The 27,500-nt window shown below is 39.2% G+C and overlaps 2 protein-coding genes, 1 long non-coding RNA gene and 1 other non-coding gene across 7 annotated transcripts; 2 read left to right on the top strand and 2 right to left on the bottom strand.

The window, feature by feature from the left end:
- The first annotated feature begins 1,706 nt into the window (after nt 1–1,706).
- On the top strand, nt 1,707–3,767 carry LOC123512309 (zinc finger BED domain-containing protein 5-like). Its single transcript, XM_045268645.1, has 3 exons — nt 1,707–1,760; nt 2,938–3,010; nt 3,178–3,767. Exons 1-3 carry the CDS (start codon nt 1,707–1,709, stop codon nt 3,765–3,767), a joined length of 717 nt encoding a protein of 238 aa, XP_045124580.1.
- Nucleotides 3,768–4,966: 1,199 nt separating this feature from the next.
- On the top strand, nt 4,967–7,587 carry LOC123512332. The gene is made up of 2 exons (XR_006677069.1): nt 4,967–5,791; nt 6,803–7,587. It is a non-coding gene; the product is annotated as an uncharacterized LOC123512332 (long non-coding RNA).
- Nucleotides 7,588–8,360: 773 nt separating this feature from the next.
- On the bottom strand, nt 8,361–19,389 carry LOC123512331. Of its 4 annotated transcripts, none has more exons than XR_006677066.1 (5): nt 19,276–19,389; nt 16,420–16,512; nt 15,169–15,321; nt 11,303–11,477; nt 8,361–9,282 (listed from the first exon to the last, which is right to left on the bottom strand). XR_006677066.1 is itself a non-coding variant. In XM_045268670.1 (5 exons), the coding sequence occupies exons 1-4, from the start codon at nt 19,336–19,338 to the stop codon at nt 11,306–11,308; spliced, it is 399 nt and encodes a 132-aa protein (XP_045124605.1). In that variant the 5' UTR covers nt 19,339–19,389; the 3' UTR covers nt 8,361–9,282; nt 11,303–11,305. The 4 variants fall into 4 exon arrangements, 1 of the variants encoding a protein (XP_045124605.1); XR_006677068.1 differs by lacking the exon at nt 19,276–19,389 and adding an exon at nt 17,363–17,645; XM_045268670.1 differs by having other exon boundaries at nt 15,169–15,239.
- On the bottom strand, nt 18,134–18,206 carry Trnak-cuu. Its single transcript has one exon. It is a non-coding gene; the product is annotated as a tRNA-Lys (tRNA).
- Nucleotides 19,390–27,500: the final 8,111 nt, after the last annotated feature.

Genomic DNA, 27,500 nt, shown 5'->3' with positions numbered 1-27,500 from the left:
GCATCGTCCCCACAGTTGTGCGATGTAGTCCTTAGCATTGACGTCATTTCTCGAAGGAATGACATTGCCCCATACAGCTTTACGATATGCTTTTACCCTTGACGTCAATCCTCAGAGGGAATAGAAAATAAAAAAAGTTGCGTGATAATAAATAAAACCTAACGAAAAATAAAGCAACTTTGAAACCCCGAGGGTGTTGAGGCTTCAAGAAGGGAAGGAGGAAGCCGTCATGAGAACCAAGGGAGTCTCTCATCACAGCGACATGTGGCTGTTTATACATGCATGCGTTGTCCGGCAGTCATGACCTTGTGCACATTAAGTTGAATCTTTAAACCAGTAGTTACCATTCACCAAGATTCCCAACCCTTCCCAGGCGGGCGCCCCCTTGGTGTTATGGTGGGTTTCCAAAGGCCCCTCCTCCACCTTCATACACATATTTTTTTATTTTTTTATTTCAAACTATAGACAAGATTAAACAGATATTCCACAGATAAAACATGATTTAATAAACCAAATTATCTAATTTTTAACAATATGAAAGGGTAAATCAACCAGTCACCAGTAACCGTAGCAACACAGTCCAGTGTCTTCAGTGTTAATGAGATGGAGGTTCTTGGTGCAGGGATGTCAGCTTCTCAACATAGGCTGGAACTCGTGAAGAAGTCGTAAATATCCACGCTCAGTAATTTTGAGCGTTTTTTTTTTTTTTTACCCCTTTCGCCTGCTTTGCCTTACCGCCCCTGGTACCTTTCTACTCCCACACCTCCGCTACGGGAGCGCGCTGCGCCCACTTTGGAAACCAGCGCTCTGAAACTAATTTTTTTTTTTTCTTACGTAGAATTCTTTTCAGTAATCTGCTATCCTAATCTATGGTACTTAAGAACTGTTCATAACTTTATTTATTCTGTTAATCTCGTTTGTAAATAAGACTTGAAATTTGAACTTTTTCCTCATGACATCATAACTTTCTATTATGGTAGATATTTCATAAATCGTACTATATGAACTTAGGTTTTTCCAGCCTCGACTGCTGGCGGCTTTACTGAAAAGACTTGCTGGTTGTCTTGCCCCATTACACTGCAACATGGAAACGCTGAGAGATTGATCAACAGGTAAAATGAAAGAGCCTTGAGAGGACATCACCAGGGACAGAACCCATGGAAGGACGTGTAAGGAAACTAATGTCAAATTCCTCACCAGCTTAGTCATCACAAGCCTGAGGTAAGTCCCGACTACCCAGTCTCTGCATGCCGTGAGGGGGTTGTGTGTGTATTCCCTGCCACACCTTGAGGCCTCCTGTTCTTCTGTCAATGACCCAGGTTCTTCTGTCAATGACCCAGGATATGTTTTTGTATCTGTCATGTTCATGTTTGATGATACTGATTGTAATGAATTTATTATTTTTTTTATTTTTATGACTATTTAAACTGAATATGATAGAAAGACCATTTAATTTCCATTGGACAGGAAAATTTCTTAACATGAAACAAAGTAAGATTGGTATTCCCTTTAAATAGGACATTAAAAATCTTCACATTAATATCAAATTTACTAACACTTAATATTTTCACATATAGTAGTAAATTGAACTATGTTTGGATATGTTCAGTTACAAAATTGGAAAAAAAAAAAGCTATAATCCTTCCTTTTTAATACTACTGTATTACCAAAAGCTCTGATGTTAGGCAAGAATTTTAATGAGAAGAATGATAACTCAGCAGGATTCTGACACCAGAGAGGAGATGGATCCCAGACAGGAAGTGTGAAGAGTGTAGTGTTGTGTGAGTCAAGGCCGAGTGGAAATAAAAGTAAAGCAAAGGAAACTGCCACAACACAATTTGGTATGTTCTTCCCTCATTACTAACCATGTTAATATCAGTGAAAGGCTTAATAAACGGTACTACTTGAGGCTACTGGAAGAAATTAAAGGTTTGTCAGTAATTTCATATACAATTTTGGGTGGGTTCTTTTGTAGCTATTTGATTTCAGTATTACAACTGATAGTGGAAAGAAAGTGTAAGAGAAATAAGAATATTCAAACCATTCACAAATTTCATATCCACACTAAATTTAGATTATGTCACACTTAATATGGAAAATTAATGGCAGTATATAAAGGACAGTGTTTATTACTGATTACTATAGTATGTAGGCAGAGTATGTATGAATGTCTGGTACTCTGGTGATGTGCCATGTGGTGCAGATAGAGACTGTGTGGAAAATAGAATAATCTAGTATGTATTAAAGAGATAAATATATATATATAATTTGGTAGAAGCCAGTGTGATGAAAATGCTAAACTTATTTTCTCTTAACCTGAGTATCAACACTTACCTACTATGCCATCAATACTGTATAATTTTTTTTTTTTCCCTCATTTCAGGATCAACACCTAACACTTATGCCATTTTTTCCATTTTTTTTCATGCATTTCTCACTAGTTTTCCTATTATTACAGCTACACAAACAATTGTCAAAGAGCAGTACCATGAATTATGTTAATGAAGTTTTCTAGTGAGATCAGATGGAATGACGCTGTTAATGTATGTATGTATTCTAGTGTTGCTTGAAGTCAGCTGTTATCAAAAGGACATCCTGTGTGATGTCATCCTTGGTGATCTTGCCGAAGTAGTGTTTTCATCAGTTTGCCACATTCCTTACTTATACTGGTTGTGAGTCTTCCTCAGGCCTAATGTACTCCTTACTTATACTGGTTGTGAGTCTTCCTCAGGCCTAATGTACTAAGGTAGTTTGAAGATTTTTTTTTTTCTGAAAATGACACTTTACCATTTCTCGAGTGGTTTAGAGTGGTCACCATGGTACCCAGGTTCTAGGTCAGTGGTTCCCAACCTGTGGTACGCGTACCACTAGTGGTACACGAGGGCCTTCCAGGTGGTATGCGAGCACTTTCGGGGTCATGAACGATGACTGTTCAAGCTGCTCTGTGAAGATTTTGGCTCCGACCACATCTGTCTCCTCTACCACACAGAAGTGCGCTGGCTCTCCCGGGGTAATACGACGAGGCGTCTCTTTGAACTGAGGGATGAACTCCTCGTATTCTTCACGGAAAAGGAACATGATTTTCAGAAAGATCTGGAGGACGAGGAGTTTATCTCAAGGTTGGCCTACCTGTCGGACATTTTGGAGCCCTCAACCACTTAAACTTGTCGTTCCAAGGGCCCAACTGCACTGTCACAGAGTTCATCTCGAAGCTGGGAGCATTTGCCCGGAAGTTGGATCTGTGGATGAAGAACGTGGAGAGCAAACGCTACGGAATGTTCGAACTCCTGACTACCCTTGAGAGCGAGCCCAGTGATGAATTAGCCCAAGAAATCGTCCATCACCTCTCACTGCTCAAGGCTGAATTGAAGCATTATTTCCCGGATGTGACATGTTGTGCCTACATCGCCAATCCGTTCTCCGTTGATCCAGCCAATCAGCCTGTCGGGACCGGGGAACAAGAGGAACTCATAGACATCCAGGCTGATGAGACAGCAAAGACGAAGCACAAAGAATGCTCACCTTTAAACTTCTGGGTAAGCATGGCCTCCTCGTACCCAACGTTAGCCCGTCACGCTGTTCCCCAGCTACTGATTTTCCCCTCGACGTGGGAGTGCGAACAGGGGTTCTCAGCCTTCATGACCATCAAGTCGAAGAGCCGGAACCGTCTTGCTGCTCCCGGGCATGATTTCCGATGTGCTGTGAGCAAAGTCATGCCCCGCATTGACCAGCTGGTGGAGAAGAAGCAGATGCAGCCCTCGCATTGAGTTGAATTTTTTTTAGTTCATTTGTGTGTTCTACTTGTAAAATTATGGTAAATAAAGTAATATCTGATCGAATTGAGTTTCTCTGGAACCAGGTGGTACGCGGCGACTGTACAGGACCTCCAAGTGGTACTAGATCACTAAAAGGTTGGGAACCACTGTTCTAGGTGGTTACACCAAAGATGCACTTGGGTGGTGACATGGGTACCACTATAAGTAAAATTGCCTGCACCACTAATGGGTGGAAGCTGAGCAGCACTTCCTATACATACTCTTCAAGCACACCTACAGGTGCCATAGGCCACAAAAAAAAAAAAAAAAAAAAAAAAAATAACTAAAAGTGCCAAACAAAAAAAAAAATAAATAAATAAAAAAAAATAAAAAATAAAAAATAAAATTAAATTTTATATTTTAAAGATTTTGTTGTTTATTAACAGAACTGTTAATTCTTCTGATTTTGAAAAATAAATAAATAAATAAAATATAATAAATAAAAAAAATTTTAAGATTTTGTTGTTGTTTATTAACAGAACTGTTAATTAATTCTTCTGATTTTGTTTATTAACTGTTAATTCTTCTTTGTCTAGTAACTTATAGTAAATTACTATTATTTGATTTATTTACTGGACAAAGTAATAATTTTTTCTGAGACCACTATTAATAATCTCATCAAGGTTGACTTTCTTCCCTTGAAAATTGTTAAACTTTTCTTTTAACTTGAACTGTAAAACTTAAATATCTGCCAAGTCCCTATATCTCCTCTTCTGTATAAAACTATGGTACTTTTTTTTTGTCTGGTATCTATTAAACTATCTTAATTACAGAACAGATGCACCTCACTGGCTGAAGGTCTCCCATGGTGATGAGGCAAGGAACATTAATGTGAAGGAGGACACACAACACGCTCACATGTCACGCCTTCATCTGTCTAGTGGGTGAGAAGCTTCCTGAGCTGGTCTGTGGGAAGAAAGTTTGGTTATAAATTCTCTGCATGGTGTTATAAGAGAGGTGAGAGTGTGAATGTTAGATAGAAGTTTTGATTCTAGTGTATGCCGATATGGTAGAATGTTTGATAGAGGTTTGTCTGGTCTTTTGTTTTGCAGGTGATCTTATGCTGGTGACTGACAGCCAAGAGATTGTATCTGGTACAGGAGTTAAGTCATCTGTGAGAGGAATAGAACGGAATGAGAAAGGTAGATAGGAGGGTGAATGTTGATGCTGTAAACTATGTAGAGCTGGATAGAGGAACTTGTTAGGGTGAAATGTTGATGCTGAAAATTATGTAGAGCTGGATAGAGGAACTTGTGTAGAGGTCAAAATGATGCTGAATTTGATGGAGAGAGTGCAGTGAGAGGAATGAGAAAGTTAGACAGTTGGAGGATGGGTGCTGGTGATTTTAAGATCGTCTCAAATATCTAGAGCTGGAAACTATGAATAAAAAAACAGGTCCAAAGTTTTAAAAGAACAACTTGTGGAGGTTAAAAATGAGTGCTAAATGTAACGGAGAGAGCAGTGAAGGGAATACAGAAAAGTAGACTGTAGGACAGAGATGTGTTAGTGCTTAAGGTGGTAACTTATGAATAAAGCAACAGATGTAAAATTACTGAAACAAAAGATTGTGGTTGGTCATAAGTAGAAAACCAGCTTCATGAGAGTGAAGAGGAAGGAAATAAAATATAAAAGAAAACAAGCTGCATGAGGGTGAAGAAGGAAATGGAACAGTTACAGATGACATATTTGAGTATAAACATGCAAGTAATGCTGAGACAGGGTACGAGACCTGTGTCTGATTATAAACAGGATAGGAGACTGTGAGGGAACGGGAGGCCACGATCTCTTGCCCTCAAAATATAAATGATGTTAATTTAAGCCAGGCAGGAGGATAACAAGCCAGGAAGTGAAGTCCAGAAGCTGGGGTGCAGTAGGGAGACGACAGCAGTGGCAGGTGCAGATATGGAGAGAAGCAGCAGGAGCCCAGGCTTGCTGCTCTTCCTGTGAGACGAGGAACCAGCTCGAAGAGAGATGAGGTGTGTACCAGGAGGCAGTGGGCTGGTGTCTGCCTGGGCCTCATCGTAGCCTCGGTAAAGGCAGAGCCAAGGCCAGTAGCAAAGCCTCATGGTACCGAAGCCTCACGGGTGGCGGAGATCCAAAACTTAACAAGGGCCTGCCTGGGGGGGTATAACGAAGCTGGCTGGGCATATAGAAGCGTATAGAAGGTAGGCAGGAAGAGCCGGCACGGCGTATCTCCCTTACAGAGACTGTCTATAGACACTGGATAGCTGAAACAGGAAACGAAAGGGACACTCGGTAGGAGCACGGCGTATCTCCCTTAGAGACTGTCTAGACCAGTGGTTCCCAAACTGGGGGGCGCGCCCCCCTAGGGAGGCGTAAAGAGAATTCAAGGGGGGCGTGAAGTCATCTGCTAAAAAAAATGTTTTAATAGATTATAAGAATAATAAAATCAAAATGTCTCTCTGGAATGTACTATTATTTGTTTGAGTGGCTTTCATTATTAAAATTTAATACAAACAGAGATCTGTTTTCCTGAACAATGCTAAGAAATAAATGCAATAAAATAAAATAAGTTCACATGAGCAAAAGAGGAAGTGGGAGGGGGGGGCGTGCGGGTCTACTGGAAGCAAGAAGGGGGCGTCAGGTAAGATAGTTTGGGAACCACTGGTCTAGACACTGGATAGATGAAACAGGAAATGAAAGGGACACTCAGTAGGAAATAAAATGGTGTTTGTGAAGTGACTGAGTGTGTTTGTGGATGGAGAATTAAGTCTTAAATAGCTAAATATTTATCAATTTTGAGATAATAATGCAAATACTTTCTTTAGCTAGTTCAACATGTGGTTATTCTGCTCTGGTGCTTCTTGACTAGACATGATCAATTAATAACAAGAGTATTTCCTGGATAGTAGAAGTTATTGTTAGCTAGCTTCATAAAAAGTTGGGGCAAATGTTTTGGAAGTTTTTCTTCATAGTATTCACAGGCTGATGGATCTCCACCAACTAAAACAGTTATTTTCTTACAGGCACAGTGTTCATCTGCATCAGCTCTAAGTATTCCCACCACAACTGGCATCTACTCAAGGAACAAGGGTCTGCTTACATTTGCCACTCCCTACCTTCAATCAAACCGGGTCTGTTCACATTTGCCACTCCTACACAGCTTCAATCGTCCTCTCATTTGTCTCTCTCCACACAGTCCAAGCATGACCACCATCTATTTCCTTCACTGATAATCCACAGTTCCTTCAGCACTACTTGCATCATCTCATTCCTGTCTCTGGCACACTTCACACACATCCGCATCAAAACTTCCACAACCTCCTATCCTTGTTCCGAGATTAAGACTGCTTTCTCTTTAAACCACTCCTTGTTCCATCTAATTCTTCCTTTCATTCAGATCCACTACTGTATCTTGCTCTTCCACTTCCTCATCCCATTCTAAATCCTCTCAAATTCTAAGATTCACACTCCAGTCACTCTAAATATGGCTTCTTTCAAACTACTGAAAAGCTCAACTGATTTCCAAGCCACTAAGAGCACTAACATCTTAGCACATACTTCATTCACTCTTGATATGGCTTCTCTTAAAACTGCTGAAAAGTCCAATTACTTTCCAAACCATTTTTTAATAACTAACAATCTTGACACACTTCTCCTTCCTATTCTTGCATCATGATCATTGCCTCTAATCTAGCCCCTGGTGGCTTGAGGGCCCTAGACAATCGCCTTGTCCGCCTATAGCTAGAAACGGCCCTGTACATGCCTCTGAAAATACTCTATCCCTCTACATAAAGTGCCATTCTAGCTACACTATTGTTTTACTTCTAACCTCTTTAGTTCATTATCAATCCATGCAATCACATCCATACATATACTATATCATCCTGTCCTGACCTATTCTCATTCCATACAATCACATCTGCTCCCATACATAATGTGCAGAACAGCCACTCTTGCAAACTAATTGTAGCACGTCATCCTTGCGGCACACCCCAGTTGACGACCCACCTTCACACAGCCATTCAGACTCATCCACATCCCAAAAACTTGTATTAATCAGTCTGTTGCACCTCATTTTCTTCCTGTCTCCACAATTACTTAATTTCTCTCATCCTCAGACCTGTTCACAATCACTGTCTTGCTTTTCTTATTGCTTAAGTAAGGATCCACTCCAAAGTCTGCATGAAAGAGCACACATATCTTATCTCCTGCATATTCATTCTTCTCATTCTGACTGTAAACTCCTCTTTATACAAGCTAAAAACGGTTGGTGATTAAGAGTTTATTAACTCTTAATCTTCAGACACCAACCCAACATTTTCTTTATTCACTATCATATACTTTCTGTATGCCTAGCTTTTTCTAAGTACGTATAATTTACTACTACTACTACCTTCCTTGTTTCTCATCTCCATTTATCCAGCAACCATTCTGTTCTTTAACCAACACTTCAGCTCTCTCAATCTATTTTTACACAATCTCATTCAACACTGCATTAGATAGAAACTTTGCCTACTGTGTTCACTGATGATGCAGTCAGCATATAGTTCAACTCATTCCTACTCTTGTATCTTTATCTTATATGCAAATCACTCTGCATCCATTCCACATTCCTGACACACACTCCTCCTTCTCACACACCTGGTTAAACAGCCGTCATCCTATCAATTATGTACTACTTCATTTTTGTATATCTCATAGTGTACCTCATCTAGCCCTGCTACCTTCCTATTTTTTTTTGCTTTTTCAATATTTTTCCTCCTCCTCCCTGCTGATTCTTTCATTCAATTCATCTGCATCTTTCTTACACATCAATCTTTTCCCAGAACTATTTGATCACCTTCCTCATTTCTTCCATACCTTTCACCACTGCCCCATTCATTCACTTTCAGCCTCTCACCCTTCACAAATCTATTATTCTCTGCCACCTTCCACATCTTTCTCTCTCAAGGACAGAATCACACTCCTCTCACACCTGACTTTAGCATTCACTCAAGGACAGAATCATACTTCTCACACCTGACTTAGTATTCACTATCACTTGCTTCACTCACCACTAGCTGCTGTCATGTACACTACCACTAGCCTCTCAGGTCTACCACACTCATTTAGGTACTCCACTTGGGCAGCTAACACATCCACACCGTCTCCTACTTACATAAAGGCTCTTCCTTTCTCAGGTTCCTCAATTTTCTGTGGTGCAAGGCTAATAATCTGTTCTGTCTCTATCCTGCCATTACACACTCCTTTCCTCTCATTCACACTGCATCCCTCTGGTGCCTCAGTTATTCCTACTACTATATTTAGGTTCCCACTCTTGCATACATCCTCAAATTTTCTAACATCCCAATTTCTCGTTTATACAACTTAGTTTCACACACATGACCTTGCCTGCGGGTGTCTTCTCTTCTTGTCTCTAGTGCCCACCATTGCATTAGTCAGGATCAGGCCCTCTCCTTCACACATCTCATTCCCTGAGTCGTCACGCTTCTTGCAACCTCATCTGCAAAATAATTCTGAAGTCACAAATGTATGATAAAAAAAAAAAATGAAGTCACACAAATGTATAATAAAAAAAAAATGAAGTCACACAAATGTAATTAAATAAGTGTTTATGTAGGAGTGCATAGAACCACACGTGCTTTGGGGTCCGAGGGGTCTCCAAGCACACAGGTTCGAATCCTATCCATTGTTCGAGTGTAGGATGGGCTTCCTCACTTGGGGCAACAGGGCAACAGCTTCCTAGCAGGTGGGGTTTGAGACAGAAGGTAGCCCAAAAAGAAAGAGCCATAAATTCCCGTGAAAAGCCTATTATATTATATGGTATAAATAATTTAAAGTGCTGGGCTAGACAACAAGATTGGTTGGTATGTCAACCAGCAGTGTTTTGTAATCTTAAAGATACCAGCGACTTTTTTTTCTGCTAACCAAGAGAAAGTGAATTGGTTTAAGTTACTTACTGAATTACACAGAAATTAGTGAACAAAATTCACCTTGTTCTTTGTCAGGACAGTGCTCTGTAAACTATAATAGAATACACACTGCAGGACACCAGCACTCGACAGCACTACCACTCACCATGCGTCAGCCCAGGGTGTGATGAACTCTTTGTCTTTCCTAGACATAATAATTTGTCATCCTATAAAGTATTTTCATGATCATAATGTATGTAGATGTAACATACTATTTTGCCACTTAGGCAAGATACCTTTTTATAAAGTATAATTTTATCTCTTGCCTTCACAATTCTTTTGCATAAAGAATGACATGCATAAAGAATGTATGTCAGTTTATCTAAGCTTGGATAACACTGATGAACCAGCTGGTTTAGTAGTATTTTTCTTCAAGTTGCTTCACAATACCACCCAGTCCAGTATTTATGCATCAGGAATTAGAGAACTAAACATGACTGCACATGTTTAGATTCCTCTCAGGCTGGCATCTTACTCCTTGGTTCATGCTATCATCCTCTCGACTCGACAGACTGACTGCACATCATTCCAACAATTAAGAGAGCTGTCTTTGAGGAGGAAAAATGCTCACTCAAAACTGGTTTGGCTCATTGCAACACAAGCAGCATATTCTTTATAAAATGCCAGTTTTCCAACATTAATAAGGTGTTACATACAACTTTTTGATAAAGAAGGCCATTGTTACAAGGCAGTTATAATGGCCCTTGTAACAGTAGTATGAGAGCAGATCTGTTAGTGGATGTCATGGAGTGAAAGCATAGAGAGTGCAGAAGGGTTAGGGGATGGCCTGTTGGATCACACCAAGGTGAACGAACTACTGAAGGCAATGGAACCTTGGAGAAAGAGGCAACACATGACTAACATTTTCCTTGCAATGTGCAACAATCCTTGACACTAAAAACAATGTATGAAACTTTTATAAATGTCTACAATAAAGAAAGGGCTTACAAAGTTCTGTTTTGCAATTTCATGCCAATACAATGTTTGATGTGACTGATGAATCCAAAATGTCATGGGGATTGGTGAAGGAAAGATGTGCCAACTAGGAGACAAATGGTTAATGCCATCACCAACAGGAATGAATGGCATGCTTGGCCTCTGCTAGCAGTGCCACCAGCCACCAATAGCACTGCTCACTGGAACCATATGCAGTCTTATGATTATTACTATAATCACTTATTATTACTGAAAGCTACCAAAGCCTTGCAGATACAAGTTGAACCACTCAGAATACCAAAATGTACTGGAGGGAAACAAAGGCAATAGAAAAATAAGAAACTGGCAAGACAAAGCCAAACTGAAAAAGAAAATTGCTTCAAAAAGACACACAAGACTTAGGTAAAATTGTCTTCAGAAGAGACAGTCTCATTGGGTTGCCAATTCCACAATTTTACCAGTGAACGAGGAAAAGACAGAACTGAATCCTACAAACCTTCGTAGGATTTAAAGCAAGAATCACTTACTAAGGGCAAGCCTCATTTAACATGTTATTATACACCTCATATACACACAGCTAATGTTCAAATATATCGAGCCTAACACATACAGCACCTGTCACCAGTCACTCAAGGCATTCTGTTCATGCTTCCATGGGTGTGTGACGGGGCAGAACCAGACTGTGTGTTGCCATTGGCTGTTGAGCCAGTGAAGGCAATCTTGGAAAGGTGCATGACATGGAGCTTCCTCAGTGTGTAGCCATTGGTCACCTGAACCACTGGGGCCAATCCTGCAAAAAAACACAGAATGTAAATGTTGTCTTGAAACTAAACATTTCAAGTATGTACAAAAAATTAAGCTGATATAGAATACATGTATGTAACAATCCAATAATTCCTGCTGAAATATAAAAGAAAACACCACAATAGACACACAGATGGATAAAACTAACCCAACTGTAGAAACTTGAGCATCACATGAAGAAAAAAAAAAGTAAATTAATTCCTGAAAATAAAAACATCACTAAACACACAGTAATGAATTTAGCTTAGCCATGTCTCAACCATGGATGCAGTGCTGCCACAGCTTGCCAGACCAACTCTGTGACACTTCAATAAGCTTGACCAATAAAACTCCTTGAATTTTAGCCTAATACATTATTTATTTTTTCCCTCAATACCAAAGATCAAACTGCTGATAGTTTGCAGTTAATTTAATTTACGCCTCGACAAGAAAAGTTCATTGCCTAATCTAGTTTGCAAGATTTATTAGTCACTTCTCTTGTAACTTTAATTTACAAGATATGTTTAATATTTTTGAATTTCACATATTTGGGAACACAAGATTATGAGCATGTCATGTCAACTCGAGGGATTTTAATAGTAAATATCCTTGGCAAGAAGTTGTGATGTATACTAAGCCATATCTTTCTTAACTCCCTCCATGTCTGCCTCTTAAGCCATATCTTTCTTAACCCTACTCCATGCCTGTCTCTCCATCCTCGCTTCCTTGTTTCTAGTCCTCATACCACCTCCTACCACCTATCTAACCTTATCCTATCATCCCCCACCCTTATCTCTCATCCATTAAGGACAGTATATATGTACCAATATAACACACACACACACACACACACACACATATACAGTGGTGGATCTAGGGGTAAGGGCCCTAGTCTGGAGGAAGCCAACCAATATTTTCTCTTTTTAGTTTCACAGAAGAATTACATTATTACGTAAAAATTACATTACAAAAAGTAGCTCTGTATATAGCTTAAAATATCCTCAAGACTGCCCCCACCCTCCCCGCCCGCAGCTAATGAGGCTCGCCACCAATCTTAAGAGGTACAGGAATTCAGAAGATTAGCCCACTCCAGATTTCGACCCTGGATCTGCCACTGCTCGTATGCACACACACATGCTCTCTCTCTCTCTCTCTCTCTCTCTCTCTCTCTCTCTCTCTCTCTCTCTCTCTCTCTCAATAATAAGGACAATGTTGCTGCTGATACCTATTCCTACTACTATTACTACTAGTCAGACACTTCCATTCCTCTTTTCTTCCTCCTCCTACCGCAGGAAATGCCAGGGAAACCCTGAAAAGTGAGAGTAATGTTGGTGAGCTGGCACTGGAAGGGCGGAGGATGTGTCTGGGTCATGGTGGGCGGTCTGAACGGGTATACAAGTTTTGCCTTATTCAAGACAGTAATGGACTATTTATCTATTTTGGTGATTGATTCTGGCATTCTTCCATTCTATGGATGTAAGTAACCACTGACTGACTGACCTGGGAGAAAAGCAATTGAGGAAGAGGTGCCTCTGTGGCCTAATACTTACGTACGAAATTAATAAAAAAAAAAAAAAGCGAGAAGAAAGGTTACGCCCAGACTGGAATGCACTACATCTTTTGACACAACAAATACTTTGACTAATAACCAAAACATAAAAACGTTATCGGATCCATTGTTTACAAAGCCAAGTCCAACGAACCATCTTATTTCAAGCTAACGGCACCAAACACACATCATATTGTTGAGAAGGAAAGCAGAGCCAGACTATCTTATATTACATTTTTCTGAAACATCTTTTGTTTTTTGCTTTCCATCGCAATAAAGGAAAACCAAATACCTCTTCGTATAGAGAATTTTGTTTCTTTGCTTTGGCACCGATAAAATCTTTGAATCTGAAAATACGAATGGCTATACAAGATTTTATCGATTATTATTACTTGGACAAGATTTTTCATAGTTTATAAGTTTAACACATCAAACACCAAAATAATCCTATGAAAATATTTCAACGAAAAAAAAAAAAAAAAAAAAAAAAACAGCGCTTTACACGATCTTGTTACGGATTATAACGATTTACATTCCTGAAAATAAATAAAATACCAAAACAAAGCAAACCCTCCTGATGAGAGAGAAAACTCAGTGATATAGAGTCGAAGTAATTTTTTTGGCACTTTTACTCAGCAGCAATTCCTCCTCTCCCGTGCTCCTCACAATCCTCTTCACCCCTCCACCTCCTCCACCTACTTATACATAGTAAGCCTTTTAATCAACTGGAAACTTCTGCAAGACACTTGAAAGCGCCTTATATCACTTAGCTGGAACGTGAACGAGCGGGGTTAGTGGAGGCCTGGCAGGGCGGAGCGCCATGGATATCATAGTGGTGTGTGTGTGTGTTTGATAATAATATTATTTAGTGTGTGTGTGTGTGTGTGTGTGGGAACCACAACCGTCACCCACTACTGCACTACCTCTTGTCCTGCCCGGCTACCGCCACCATCTGATCAGCGTGAGCAGCATCCGCTCTACCTGAATGTCGCGGCCTATCACCAACCGTGAGGGCAGGGCTGCCCCTTTGTTCGCCACACGCTCACAGGCAATACGCTGCTGCTGTAAGGGCGGCACCTTCGCATCACTAATGCACAACTACCCTCCACAGCTGTTTAGAATCTAGATTCTAAACAGCTGTGTTTTGGCACACGCTTTGAGTATACTTTGTATATAAACTGTACTTGTACGTAATAAACCTTTAATAATGATAATAACAACAATCACTTAACGACCTCGAAACACTCGCAAAGATTATACCCAAGACGCAAAACCATTTAAGAACCTCCTCCAGCTAGTTTCGTCCTAATACCACGACAAACACTATTAAGCCCACTAAATCTTGTAATACCCACTAAACATCCTTGCAAATCTCATTATTGATATCAAAACACCTCTAGGTAACTAATATGATAGGTAGACACACTTCACTTGCTCTGAAACCTTGTATTACCTTCGTGGCCAGGTAGGTTGGAGGAGTGCGGAGCGCGGTGTGTTCGTGGCAGCGTCTGACGAGCGAATGACAAGGACAAGGTGTAGGAGTCTACTCTCTAGGTGGTGCGGGCTGTGATATCAAGACGTTGGCTGTCTCTGATTGGTGGACCTGTCTCTCTTATTACATTCTGATTGTTATGGTAGACAAATGATAGTAGACTTTGAAATATACTCGTTTTCGTGTCACCCCGCCCGAAGACCCAGCATTCCCACTGGTCCCCGAGCTTGTTGAGGATAAAGGGTTGGTGACATTTTTCCGTCACTTCAGGTTATCCTACTCTATGTATACAATGGGTTTTGTGAAGGTCTGGGAGGAAGTAGTCGAAAAACAAGTACTAGTGATATACTGAACCGTTACCAACAACAATAACAATAAATGATAATAATAATGGTAACAATCGACATACTTGTTAATTACACCACTTCACTATCTAAACACAAATCAAGACTCGACACACACACACACACACACACACACACACACACACACACACACACACACACACACGTACCCTCAAAAACACAACCTAACACATACAAACAACCTGTAAAGGCAAACAATAACAATGCACAGTAATTAAATAGAGGCACTAACCAGGGATGAAACAAGCACGTCACCAGCCTTCCTCTTTATGATGATCTAACAATCTCTTACCTTCCACACCTTGACGACTTCCGGCAGGTGAACAGGTGACAAACTGGGCCACGATAGGACACTCCTCGTTCCTGAAGGGCGGCAGGGAGGAAAATATAAGACGCTTCCTTCACCAATCTTTGCCACCTCCCGGCTCCCTGGTTGATTTGATGGCTGGTCATGAGACGAGAGAGAATGGAACGGCTTGAAGGCTGGTGTAACGTAACATGTTTGGGGGATGGGGGACGGTAGACAGTGAGGGGGAAGAAAGAGTATGTTAGTTGAGAGGGAAGGAAGGAAAGGGACAAAGTTTGGGTGAAAGAAAGTACAGTGGTAGAAAAAAAGATAACGTGGTTTGGAGGTTCGATTTCCCAAACTTCTTTATATATGCTTGCTTGATAACCAATCTAACTATTTCAGTCATAAAGAGATGATTTTGCTGATGAACGCATTATGTTTTTTTTTTTTCAACTACTTCTTTATTCATTCATGATGTATTTGATCTAGATTAAATGACCTTTCGCTGACAACAAATAAATTCCATTCCCTTATTGTGTGTGTCGATGCAAGCACTAAGCTGTTCTGAATATAAGCCAAGGACAATCTTAACAACAAAAGCGTGGCAAAGAGAACTAAGCAGTACAAGACGGTACGCAATCCAAACTATTATAATGAAAATGTAATGAGATGAGACGTGAAGGGGGAACTGGTGAAAATTAGAAAACAAGGGGTAGGACGGAGTACAGAAGACGAGATGCGGGAGATAGTCAACCCTTTCACTGCGACACGAGACAATCAGCATCACCAGAAGCAATGATTGAATTCTTTATAAGCATCTACAACAGAGCGATGGAATAAAATACACTTTGCAAAGACTGAATGTGGCTGTAGAACAAGTAAAGATGTCTCAAAAGTAATTAGTAATTAGGGAAAGGTGTAACAAGTGGGAATCAAAAGCTTAACAAGGAGATGACGGAAGATAAGGAGATAAAAGAAGATGGAGGCTACAAGAAATTGGAATTAAGAGATGAAGGATTGGAACTTGGGAATGAGAAATAGGTAAGGGATATAAAGAATGAAAAATACGTGATAATAAGTGATAGGAGATGCGTGAGATCGATAGGACGTATGAAATGACGTAAAGGAGATAGGAGATGGAAAATATGACACCTGCGAACCGTTAGGAAGGTGGACAAGGCGGGAACGGAGACGAGAAAGTAGTGTAGTTATGCCTTGGGTTGTAAGTGAACGGAAATCAAGGAGGAAACTCACCTTGTTACGGCCACAGGTGGTGCCATCTAGCGGAGACACACCGGGAGTCCTAAACCCCCGTCCCTTGGAGCACCGGATTTTCTGGCACACGTCCTACAGGTCAAGGAATGCAGGTCAATTGGGGTCACATACACGCTTCAGAATATTTGAGTTGGACAGAATAGAGGAAGTCTACGAGAAGTATAGAAGTGTAGGGTGGTATCGTCAACGTGGGAGTAAACAGGACAAGAAGTTTGGTTCAGAAGATCATTGATGAATATTAAGAGTGGGTGACATGACAGGACCTTGAAGAATACCACTTAATAAATCTAGAAGAGTGGATATATATATATATATATATATATATATATATATATATATATATATATATATATATATATATATATATATATATATATATATATATAGATAGATAGATAGATAGATAGATAGAGAGAGAGAGAGAGAGAGAGAGAGAGAGAGAGAGAGAGAGAGAGAGAGAGAGAGAGAGAGAGAGAGAGAGAGAGAGAGAGAGAGCCATAATGTCTGAAAGAGACATCAATAAGTAGTACCTTCTGTCAGGCCGCCACCACTGGGCAATAATACTCAAGTTTAACGTCTAACGTGACTCGCGTGTGAGGGAGTCACTTCGCCTCCAAGTGACACTCTAACACGGGGAGTTCAGAGACCAGTGCAGGAATGGATAGCTAATCTGTCAAAACACAGGGATACTGATTCGGTGAAAAGGGCGGACTGCAACCCACGCCGCCGCCATACACAGTAAAGCGATTTTAGTGAAGAGAATGAGGTCCCCGCGGGTTTACTGAGAAAGACAAATTGCAGCTGCCATACGTAGTTAGTTAGACAAGTTTAGAGAAGAGAAGACGAGCTGGATCCGCCATTGCCTTCGCTATGCATGCACAATAGAACGAGTTTGGTTAGTAATACTAAAGGTAGGTCATACCACAAAGGAGGCACTTCGAAATGTTTGTAGGGCTTGTCCTGTTTAGGAGGCTGCTTTCTTTCGTAAGGTAGTGATCACTGATATTTTCTTGTTCACTGACTTGCCTTGTCTCGCGCTACGGTTTCGAAAGAGGTGGAGAATTTTTAATTTCACTATGACACTTTGTTTTGAGTATTTGACACTGCGACGTAAGAAATAGAGAGCTCGAGTCGAGTAGAGGAGTATTGGTGAACACATGTCGTCACTATAGTATGGTGGGGAGGGGTGAGGTCAACAGGCTGACTCACAGGAGCGCCAGCGACACGTCCTACCTCAGCGAGGTTGCGAACGTGTGTGTGTGTGTGTGTGTGTGTGCGTGCGTGCGTGAGGGTCGGGTTGAAGGAGATATGAAAAGCATGGGGTGGGAAAGAGAGACGTGAAGGGGGGATGCTGAGGGTGAGAGGAAAAAGGCCACCTAAGATGCACATGAGAGGCAGCTCAGCTTTACCCAATGGTAGTGCCATGACAAAAGGATAACAGCTGTCACTTGTTAGCAGTCTAGGAAGGGAAACTGCTCCAGTAAGGAACCGACTGTACACGTACGAACATTGCAGCGCTGTGACATCCAAGGTTCTGTAGTCTCCCTTTCCAGTTACCCGAGGTAAAGCAGAAAGGAACATGAACAACAGGTGAATGAGGTGTGTGCCGACAATCCCAGTTCCGCGGAACCACATTATTTTGTCCAGGAGGATTGACAGCCGCTGCACTACCAAGACATAAAATTACATGCATCGCCCAACGTGGGGCTCGAACCCACGACCCCGAGATTAAGAGTCTCGTGCTCTACCGACTGAGCTAGCCGGGCAACTACTCATTTAATACCTTTTTTTCATCTGTGTGTGTGTGTGTGTGTGTGTGTGTGTGGGGGACGAGGGATGAACACGATGATTTCCAAGACTTACGTGGTTGTCATTGTTGCTAGGAGGTTGTTAACGTGGTGGTTACGATAGCTCATTATGTATTGGGAGGTTATAGGTTGGTTTCAAAATAGTTATGAGCTCGTTACGTGGCATTAACAATTATATTCAGACATTACTTAACTAAGCGGAACCATTTACCAAGTGTTGATTTGTTTTCAGTCAACCTCACTGTCTCTCGCTAGTTTCCCGATTGTTTTCCCCACATCCTCCCTTCCAGTAATAAGGATTTGTTAGATAACGAGAAGGTAAATCAACGATAAACATACTATCATTCACCAGAGAGAGAGAGAGAGAGAGAGAGAGAGAGAGAGAGAGAGAGAGAGAGAGAGAGAGAGAGAGAGAGAGAGAGAGAGAGAGAGAGACGCATATTAACCCCTTCCGTACCATGACACGTTTTTCAAATTTATTCTGCTCACTACTTGGTGATTTTATACAGCTTCAGAAACTTATTTGAGGATTAAAACAGTGAAGACTCTGGCCATTACCCTTCTGACCTCCATAGACCCTTCCTAAAGTAACGAAAAATGGTGTAATCATACCCAAAACTCATGGTAAAAATGCGTTCCAGTACTAAAAGATTTAATAATAGACACACCAACACTCAGATCTGTACAAAGGATGCAAGATAATGGCCAACACAACAAACTCACGATGATCCTTAAGAAAAATAAAGATATAATGACCACAACAACACAGACAGATAGAAAAAAAAAAAAATCACAAAAATGAACAAACCAAATCTCACTACAGGAATCAATTAACGAGCTAAACAATGACAAACGCAACAACACTCGGGGTCGGGAGAAGCGAGGGACGAGACAGCAAGTGGCGAGATGCGAGCTGTAGAAACCTTACCAAACTTTTCACCAGCCTTCCCTCTGCTCGCCTCTCTTCGGTGCCAGCATATCTCAGCCGTCACAGAGCCCATTGTAGTGCTGTAGTGTTATCACGTACCCCAAAACAGAGCCAGGAGTCCGGTAAAGGTGGTAAAGAGGCAGCTGTCACACTCACTGCCATGGACACAACTGAAAGACTCTATTATCTGTTCACTGCTTGTCTCGTGGCTCGCTTCTAGTTAATGGAAAGAAAACCAAACCTCGATTTTTAAGGGATACTGGTTATAATTTCTCAAACAACTCGGAAACTGGGATAATTTTTCTTTACGTAAAATGGAAACCTGACCAAGGGCACCAAAAACTATGATTTAAAAAGATAAAAAAAAAAAAAGGCCCACTGAGGTGCCGGTCTCCAAAAGGGTTGAAAGAAGTGTAGTTAGAAGGGATGGTAAAGGATAGTACTGAACCATTACGTAGATTGTCAGGTTTACATTTGTTCAGTTAATAAATCTTCCTGGTGGTCCCTTTAGTGTGTAGATCACAATAAGAACCTTCAATTTGGGTAAGAATACAGCAGCAGCTAAGGAAGTCAGAAGACGAAGGCATAATTACCATGATCCTCTAAAAACTATCTCTGTTTTCGCAATATGTTTAAAGTGGTAAAGGAAAATTGTGCGTATACGTTATTATCATTATCGTTATTATTTCATCCATCTATCCATAGCGATTTTACGTTATCATCATTATCGTTATTATTTTATTCATCTATCCATTGCGATTATAACTTTGTATTCATAAAACAAACTCTGCTTTCGTTTTGTTAAAGGAAGGAAAGAAAATGGTGCTTCGGAAAACGGTTTTTAAGGCACACTATTATAATTTTGTAGACAATTTTGGGTCTTTTCGCTGTGTGCTTAAAGCGTAAAAAAAAAAAAAAAAAAAAAAAAAAGATATAAAAAACGTTCACATTTAATCTTGTACATAAAAGAACACTGATAATAATTATCTTCAGGAAGTCCAACTTCAATTATTGAAGTTGAACTTCCTGAAAAAAAAAAAAGAAAAAAAAAAAAAATGCTTGCTCAGTTTTGTATGATTTTGTCTCGAAAAAGTAGTGACGGAAAATATTTTCCCCTCCACTGCCCAAAACATTATGATTAATGATTATTAGTTGTTATGGTATACTCTTTCCAAATCTGAAAATAAAGAACAAAAACATTATTATTGGCAGAGTTATTAGCAATTACATGGGTCCCATGTATATTGAGATACCCTGTATAAGTATGTCATATATGTCAAATAGAACAAGATTCACCTCGGTCGCCTGCTGGTCACCCAGCCAGTCTTCCCCATTACGGAGCGAGCTCAGAGCTCATAGACCGATCTTCGGGTAGGACTGAGACCACATCAACACACACCGGGAAAGCGAGGCCATAACCCCTCGAGTTACATCCCGTAACTATTTACTGCTAGGTGAACAGAGGCTACACATTAAGAGGCTTGCCCATTTGCCTCGCCGCTTACCGGGACTCGAACCAGGCCCTCTCGATTGTGAGTCGAGCGTGCTAACCACTACACTACGCGGTGTATAAGATAGACATGAAATAATAATATTGATTTCTTTCATCACACTACAGTAATATTCTTCCTTCGTATTATTTTCTATATGATTATTATCTCAGTCATAGTCGTAGAAGACGTCTCCTTCAGACACATCTTCATCAAATTCCTGACCATCAGTTTCAGCTTCATCAGCATGAGGATTGCAACTCTCATTTGGCTCGGCTGTCATTTCCAGGATACTGTCCCAGTATGTGCGTCGGATATAAGGAGGCACCAAGTCTCCCACAAGTATCTTGAGATCATCCAACTTTTCCTTGGATAAGGGAATCAGTCTCTCATACTTTCTAGGCACATTATATTTAGAGAGATTGAAAGTGGCGTCTGCCCTAGGATCTGAACCCTTCCCGACCCTCACGTGCTCCCCACACTCTTCTCTCAGCGACGTGTAGGTGTTGTCACACAGGTAGCAGGCCTTATTAGTGTGAGACACACGAAAATAGCAAGCATCAATGAAACGCAAGCGAGTTGGTTTTCGGCGGGTGACATATTTTTTCAGTGAGTCAAAGTCTCTAAAATCATTCTGCTGCATATCTACAACCTGAAAAGGAGTCTCGCTCGACTTCTTCGTGTTCTTAATGATATTCTTGTATTCATCAGGTGCGAATATGTAGCTGTGACGCCTCATGTTCTTCTCTATCAGAGCGAAATCCCTGTCAGCTGCCATGTAAGTGTGCCCAGCTGTGAAATAAATGTGAGTAATTTCTTTGAATCTCTTTGAGTGTATCAGAGAGAGATAGAAGATTAGTAGGGTAAAATTTTTGTTCTGCCCAGAACAGTTGTCAGAAAATATGAAGAGCTTGCTAACATCCTGAGGTACAAAGGTATTGACAAATTTCTGAATACAACTGCAAATTTCATTAGCACCCCTTTTGGCTGTCACTTCATCCCACAAAAACATGTGTGATTTGCCACTTCTATAGTCATGGATATTGAAGTTATAAGTCCACATTTTTCTCTTGTAGAAACTCATGCCTGTCGAAAGTTTTGGGGTAGGAAGAGCTTGCTGCAGGTCCATACACAAAACCACTACTGTATTGCTTGTGTTGCTAATTAGCAAATTACTGGGAAGATTGTAGCCTGTCTCGGCCTTTTCCAAGTGCAATGCATGTCTCTCTTCGTCTATTCTTTGCTCTTCTTGTGTCAGAGTTGGGTCCTTGGATCGAGCACTGTAGATATCACATGTCTTGCAGGTATCTTGTCGTGGTTTGTAGAGTTTTAGGTGTGGAAAATGTGCTTTGAGGATGTCATCATAATAGTGCCATGAACAGGGCACCTCACCAGGATGATTCTCTTCTATCCATATTTTGTAGAGATGGTACATTTGGCGCTTTGACGTCACGCCTTTTTCTATGTATCGAACGTTAGGTGATGATTTTCTTGAATAATGGCTTGTTATGGTTGGGAAACTTTCTATATGTTTAATAACTTTCTCCCATCGATCCACTGCAATCTTGCCATGATTTCCGGTGGTGCCTCGTCTGTCTGCTATGGGCACACCAGTCAATGTCTTACTCTTTTGTGCCTGGTCCAACCGTTGCCTAGATATTCCATGAATGTTTGCAAAGGCAGTCTTACACACAGTGATAGGTATATCATCCACATTTACGTGATAATATCTAGTGCATCCCTTTTGCTGGTCATGATTGTTTGTTCTCCTCCTTTTCACTGTCACAGCTGTTGTTTGTTTTTGTAGATAGGCAGTCTGTGTATCCCAGCTCCCAGATGCCCAGAAATCCTTGAATACATCTTCTATGTTAGCATGACCCACAAGATCATAACATTTTCTTAAGCAGTTACAAGGGGGCCCAACTTTGCGTGCAGCAATCTTCTTCCCGGTACACGCCGATGTATATTCTTGGCCAAGATTTCGTTTGCGTTTTGCTACCAGTTTTTTCCAATTAGACTCATTACACGGCCTCCTTCTGGCTTTGGAAGGTGTTGTAAATGTTGGGAGGCCGATGGCAGCTTGTCTAAGACTAGGAAGAATGTTTGCATCACAACGTGCCATAGAAGAAACCAAGGGAACCAGCCACTGAAAAAAAAAAAAAAACATATTACATACTGATAATTTATATATATATATATATATATATATATATATATATATATATATATATATATATATATATATATATATATATTTTTTTATCAAGGACAAAAAAAAAAAAAAAAAAAAAGCCTGCTAGTTGCCACACCCAAAATCTTCAGCAAAAGAAGATCCACAAGAGTAGGCTAATTTAGTTGTGACGATGTCTTGATACTTTTCTCTTGAAAGAAGTCAAGTTTCAGGAAAGTGTGAAAATAGAGTCAGGAAGAGAGTTCCAGTTTTTCCTAGTGAAGGGAATGAAGGAGTAAAGTTACTGGTTAACTCTTGCATTAGTAAGATGGTGAGAGTTGAGGAAAGACGTGTGCAGCGGGGCCGCGGGAGGGGGGGAGGTAGGAAGGAAGTCAGTTCTAAAGAACAGCGAAAAAAAAAAGTAAGGATAAAAGATAGCAAGAGAAGCAACATTTTGGCGTTGTTTGAGAGATGGAAGACACAGTCCTCTCTCTCTCTCTCTCTCTCTCTCTCTCTCTCTCTCTCTCTCTCTCTCTCTCTCTGTCTGTGTATATATATATATATATATATATATATATATATATATATATATATATATATATATATATATATATATATATATATATATATATATATATAATAAGCCTATAAATATTAAAATCAACTGATTTTTAACTTCAGTTCTTTTACAATAGGCTACATGAATAGTGGTAGCCTAGTATTTACTGTAACTGATATTCAATCAATAACGCAACATAATAAGTAACCTAACAACAACAACAGCAACGACAATAGTAATAATAATAATAACAATAATAATAACAATAATAATTAGCTAGTGCAGCATAAAAGTGTTGGTGATTTCCAGAAAAGAAACACCAATATGATAGGTATAACATTCGCTTGCCTGTTTAGGCTACTTGAGGAAATCATCAAGAACTGACAGAGACATCTGTTGAAACACCTTATAAAACAACGAAATCATCAAGGCTATGATGATATCGAGTATAATAATAAGAACGATCATTTGATAATATCGTAGCACTTAATAACGGTAAACAGTAAAAGGTTAATACAAATTCTTGAATAATAGAGAACTATCCTTTCCTTCACGATTTTGTTTTTCTATCTCAGTATTTCATTACACTCATGTTTTCCTTTTATCATGTTGTTGATGTTTGTACAGGTATTTGCATTTAATCGATTTTCTTTGTGACATTAAGCTGACTATGGTAAATGTATGCTAGGCTTCCAATGTTTCAAAATACATTTCAGCGCTCTGTGTCTTTAAACTACTCAGCATGAAATTTATTTATAATGTGGAGGGTTGTACATTTTTAACAAACTTATTCATAAAAATATTCCATTATAAGATATAATAAAACCACTGGATAAATGTAAAAATACAACAAAGACTTACGCTTACCTGTTATAGTCACGGGCTTCGAGACGTGTCGCCTTGTCGTTTGCCTCACTACAGCTTGGAAATCACCGCTGCACAGCGTTTGAAAAAAGTCTTCTTTATTTTTCTCTTTCTAGCCCCCACATTTTTACGAATTCATCCTTTACATACACACCACAATATGCAGCCTGAAATGGGCTATCGAATGAAAGTAAATACTCAATTTTCGCAGAAATGTCGCTTGCCTCAGTACAGCACGGAGCCACGGAATTCTGCTGTTGTTTTGCTATAGAATGGAAAGAAAATGAAGTTGAAGGTTAGGTTTTTAAGGTATTCTGTTTTGGTTTTACATATACATGGAAAAATGCAAATGCTTTCTCTGTATGCAATAGAAGATAGAGGAAATAGCTTGTAGGTAACGATTTTACTATTATATCTTCTAATATATTCATGAGGCGTTATATCTCCTTTCGTTGTGATAGATTTTTTTTATTTTGATTTATAATGTTTATTTAGCCAAATTATTTTCATTTTACAAAACATATAAATAATAAATAGGAAGACAATATTTATAATGTTAATGAAACATATTTTACTGGCTGAGCCTGTTGAGAGTAAACTCTCTTAAAAGAATAGAAAATGGATTGTAAAGAAAGATATTTAAGGAGGACTATTGTAATTTCCCATCTGTATATACACTAACGTCAGAGAGAGAGAGAGAGAGAGAAAAAAAAAGGAAATAATAAGAATTGGAAGAAAATAAAAATAAAGTACAAATCTTACCTTTATAAATCTGCATATTCCTTCATAATGGAAAGAAAGAAAATTGTACGGGACGAATTTTTAAGGTAAACTTTCATATACACAACAATAGATAAATAAATAAGTAGATAAATATATATGTAAATGAATAAAAAACAAAATCAAAATAAGAAATCTCCATAATGAATTCAGTTAAAGATCTAAGGCAGATTCCTATCATTCCTTTCGACTTAACAACTAATTCACGTATTGTTGCTGTTTTCTTTCATTTATTCATTATCATACCTGTGACATTGACTAGAAGGGTCAGAAACTAAGCTGCTAAATACCTTATGATTTTTTCCTCTTCATTTAATCATCACTTTAACTATCATATCGTTAAAAAATGTCCGAGGCTTGATGAAATGAGAGCAAGGCAGATTGTTTGCTTTAGTCCATGCTGGAATATTTGGCTCAGGCATCTTCGTTTTCTTTGGTCGCGGTATCAGCTCTGCCACACTAATGCATACTCTGTGACCTTATTGCCGCCCTGGGGAACTGCTGAACCTCTGTAAGGCACGCAAGGCCTCCTCCTCCTCCTCCTCCTCCTCCTCCTCCTCCTTCTCGTCGTCTTGCTCCTGTTACTCCTCGTCCTCCTCCTCCTCGTTTTGTTCTCTTCGTCATATTTGCTATTTTCTTATTTTTTTTCTTTACATTTTAATTTCTTTTTCTTTACCTCCTTCCTGTTGTCGTTTCTGTCTGTCTGTCTGTCTGTCTCTCTCTCTCTCTCTCTCTCTCTCTCTCTCTCTCTCTCTCTCTCTCTCTCTCTCTCTCTCTCTCTCTCTCAACGCCCAAACAACAACAACAACAACAACAACAACAACAACAACAACAATAATAATAATAATAATAATAATAATAATAATAATAATAATAATGCATTTTAAAACACATTTTCTTTTTCAACGGGTGACTGAATTATTTGACCGACATGGGGAACAAACACTACCAGATTAGAATCTCAGTCCCGCCCTCGTGTCTGCAGGTTCTCCTAAAGAGTTGTAGGTACGCAGACGTGATAGATTAGTTTTATTTTTCTCTTTATCATTTTAGTTACTTATTTTAACTTCACTTGCTAATTATAACACTGAACGAAACGGACAGGTAAGCGGAGAGGCAAATAAATAGGTAAATAGATAGATAAATAAATGAATAAATTAATACACACCTTTGCTTCGCTCAAAAGAAATAAATGAAGAAAAACGAATTGAAGCAAGTAAATGAATAGGATAGAAATAAATAAATGAATAAATGAATAAATAAAAGGGAGGAAGAAAGGTTGAAAATATAAAGAATGGCTGGTAAGGAAAAATAGAGAGAATAATGAATAAATGAAAGAGAAAAACGAAAGCAAACAGAATACAGAAAAAAAAAATACAAGAGTGAAATAGAAAACGAAGCCTAAAGAAAACGAAAAAGAAGAATATGGAAACCGAAAAAGAACATCAGAAAAGAGGAAAACAATACATGTGAAAAGAAAACAAGAAGAATATGATGATACTATTACTACTACTGCTGCTACTACTACTACTACTACTACTACTACTACTACTACTACTACTGCTACTACTACTACTACTACTACTACTTTCTACTACTACTTTTACTACAACAATTACTATAACTACTACTACTACTACTATTACTACGACTACTTCTGTTACTACTACTACTACTACTACTACTATTACTATTAGTATTGCTACTAAAATCACTAATACTATTACAACTACTACTACTACAAGAACTACTACTATTACTACTACTATTACAACAACTACTACTACTATTACTACTACTACTGCTACTACAACAACAACAACAACAACTACTACTACTACTACTACTACTACTACTACAACAACAACAACAACAACAACAACACTGCTACTACTACTACTACTACTACTACTACCTCTCTGTTACGTTATGAAACAGGCAAATGAAAGATAAGCAGTAGAGAAGTTGCAAAAAACAAAATAATTTTTACAACAACAACAACAACAACAATAATAATAATAATAATAATAATAATAATAATAATAATACAAATATGAGCTACGAAACACTTAAAAAACACATGGAAAATAAAGACAAAACAAAGAAAAAGAAGAAAAAGAACAATCAAAACAAATTCTAATACTGAAATAAAACGAGGAAAAAAAAAAAATCAATATAATGTGGTTTTTGTCTTGTGTTCTCAAAGGTGTTCACTGACGTTTTTATTATTATTGTTATTATTATTTCTTCATTGTTTCTAACGGCGCACAGATTCAGGCCGCGGGTCACGCCCCTCCACACCTCTCTCTCGCTCTCTCTCTCTCAACCTGAAGTCTGCAAATCATCACCGATATGTTTCAGTTTTATAATTTTTTTTCAACGTTGCTGAGAATTATGAAACCACGATGCAATGAAACTTAAAGGGAAGAAAATTGTTTAACTTCATTCTTCTTCTTCTTCT

Source organism: Portunus trituberculatus, chromosome 33, assembly GCF_017591435.1.
Source record: "Portunus trituberculatus isolate SZX2019 chromosome 33, ASM1759143v1, whole genome shotgun sequence".
Classification (NCBI taxonomy): Eukaryota; Metazoa; Arthropoda; class Malacostraca; order Decapoda; family Portunidae; genus Portunus; species Portunus trituberculatus.
This window is presented reverse-complemented; position numbering and strand designations above follow the sequence as displayed.

Bases quoted from the DNA above. Each gene is read 5' to 3' on its own strand.
- LOC123512309 (XM_045268645.1), top strand. From the start codon at position 1,707: ATGATAACTCAGCAGGATTCTGACACCAGAGAGGAGATGGATCCCAGA. The intron at 1,761-2,937 runs GTGTGAAGAGTG...TGACTGTTCAAG, and splicing joins AGATGGATCCCAGACAGGAA to CTGCTCTGTGAAGATTTTGG. The intron at 3,011-3,177 runs GTAATACGACGA...TGTCGTTCCAAG, and splicing joins AGTGCGCTGGCTCTCCCGGG to GGCCCAACTGCACTGTCACA.
- LOC123512331 (XM_045268670.1), bottom strand. From the start codon at position 19,338: ATGGCAGTGAGTGTGACAGCTGCCTCTTTACCACCTTTACCGGACTCC. The intron at 16,513-19,275 runs GTACGTGATAAC...CTTGACCTGTAG, and splicing joins ACTCCTGGCTCTGTTTTGGG to GACGTGTGCCAGAAAATCCG. The intron at 15,240-16,419 runs GTGAGTTTCCTC...GCCGCCCTTCAG, and splicing joins CCACCTGTGGCCGTAACAAG to GAACGAGGAGTGTCCTATCG.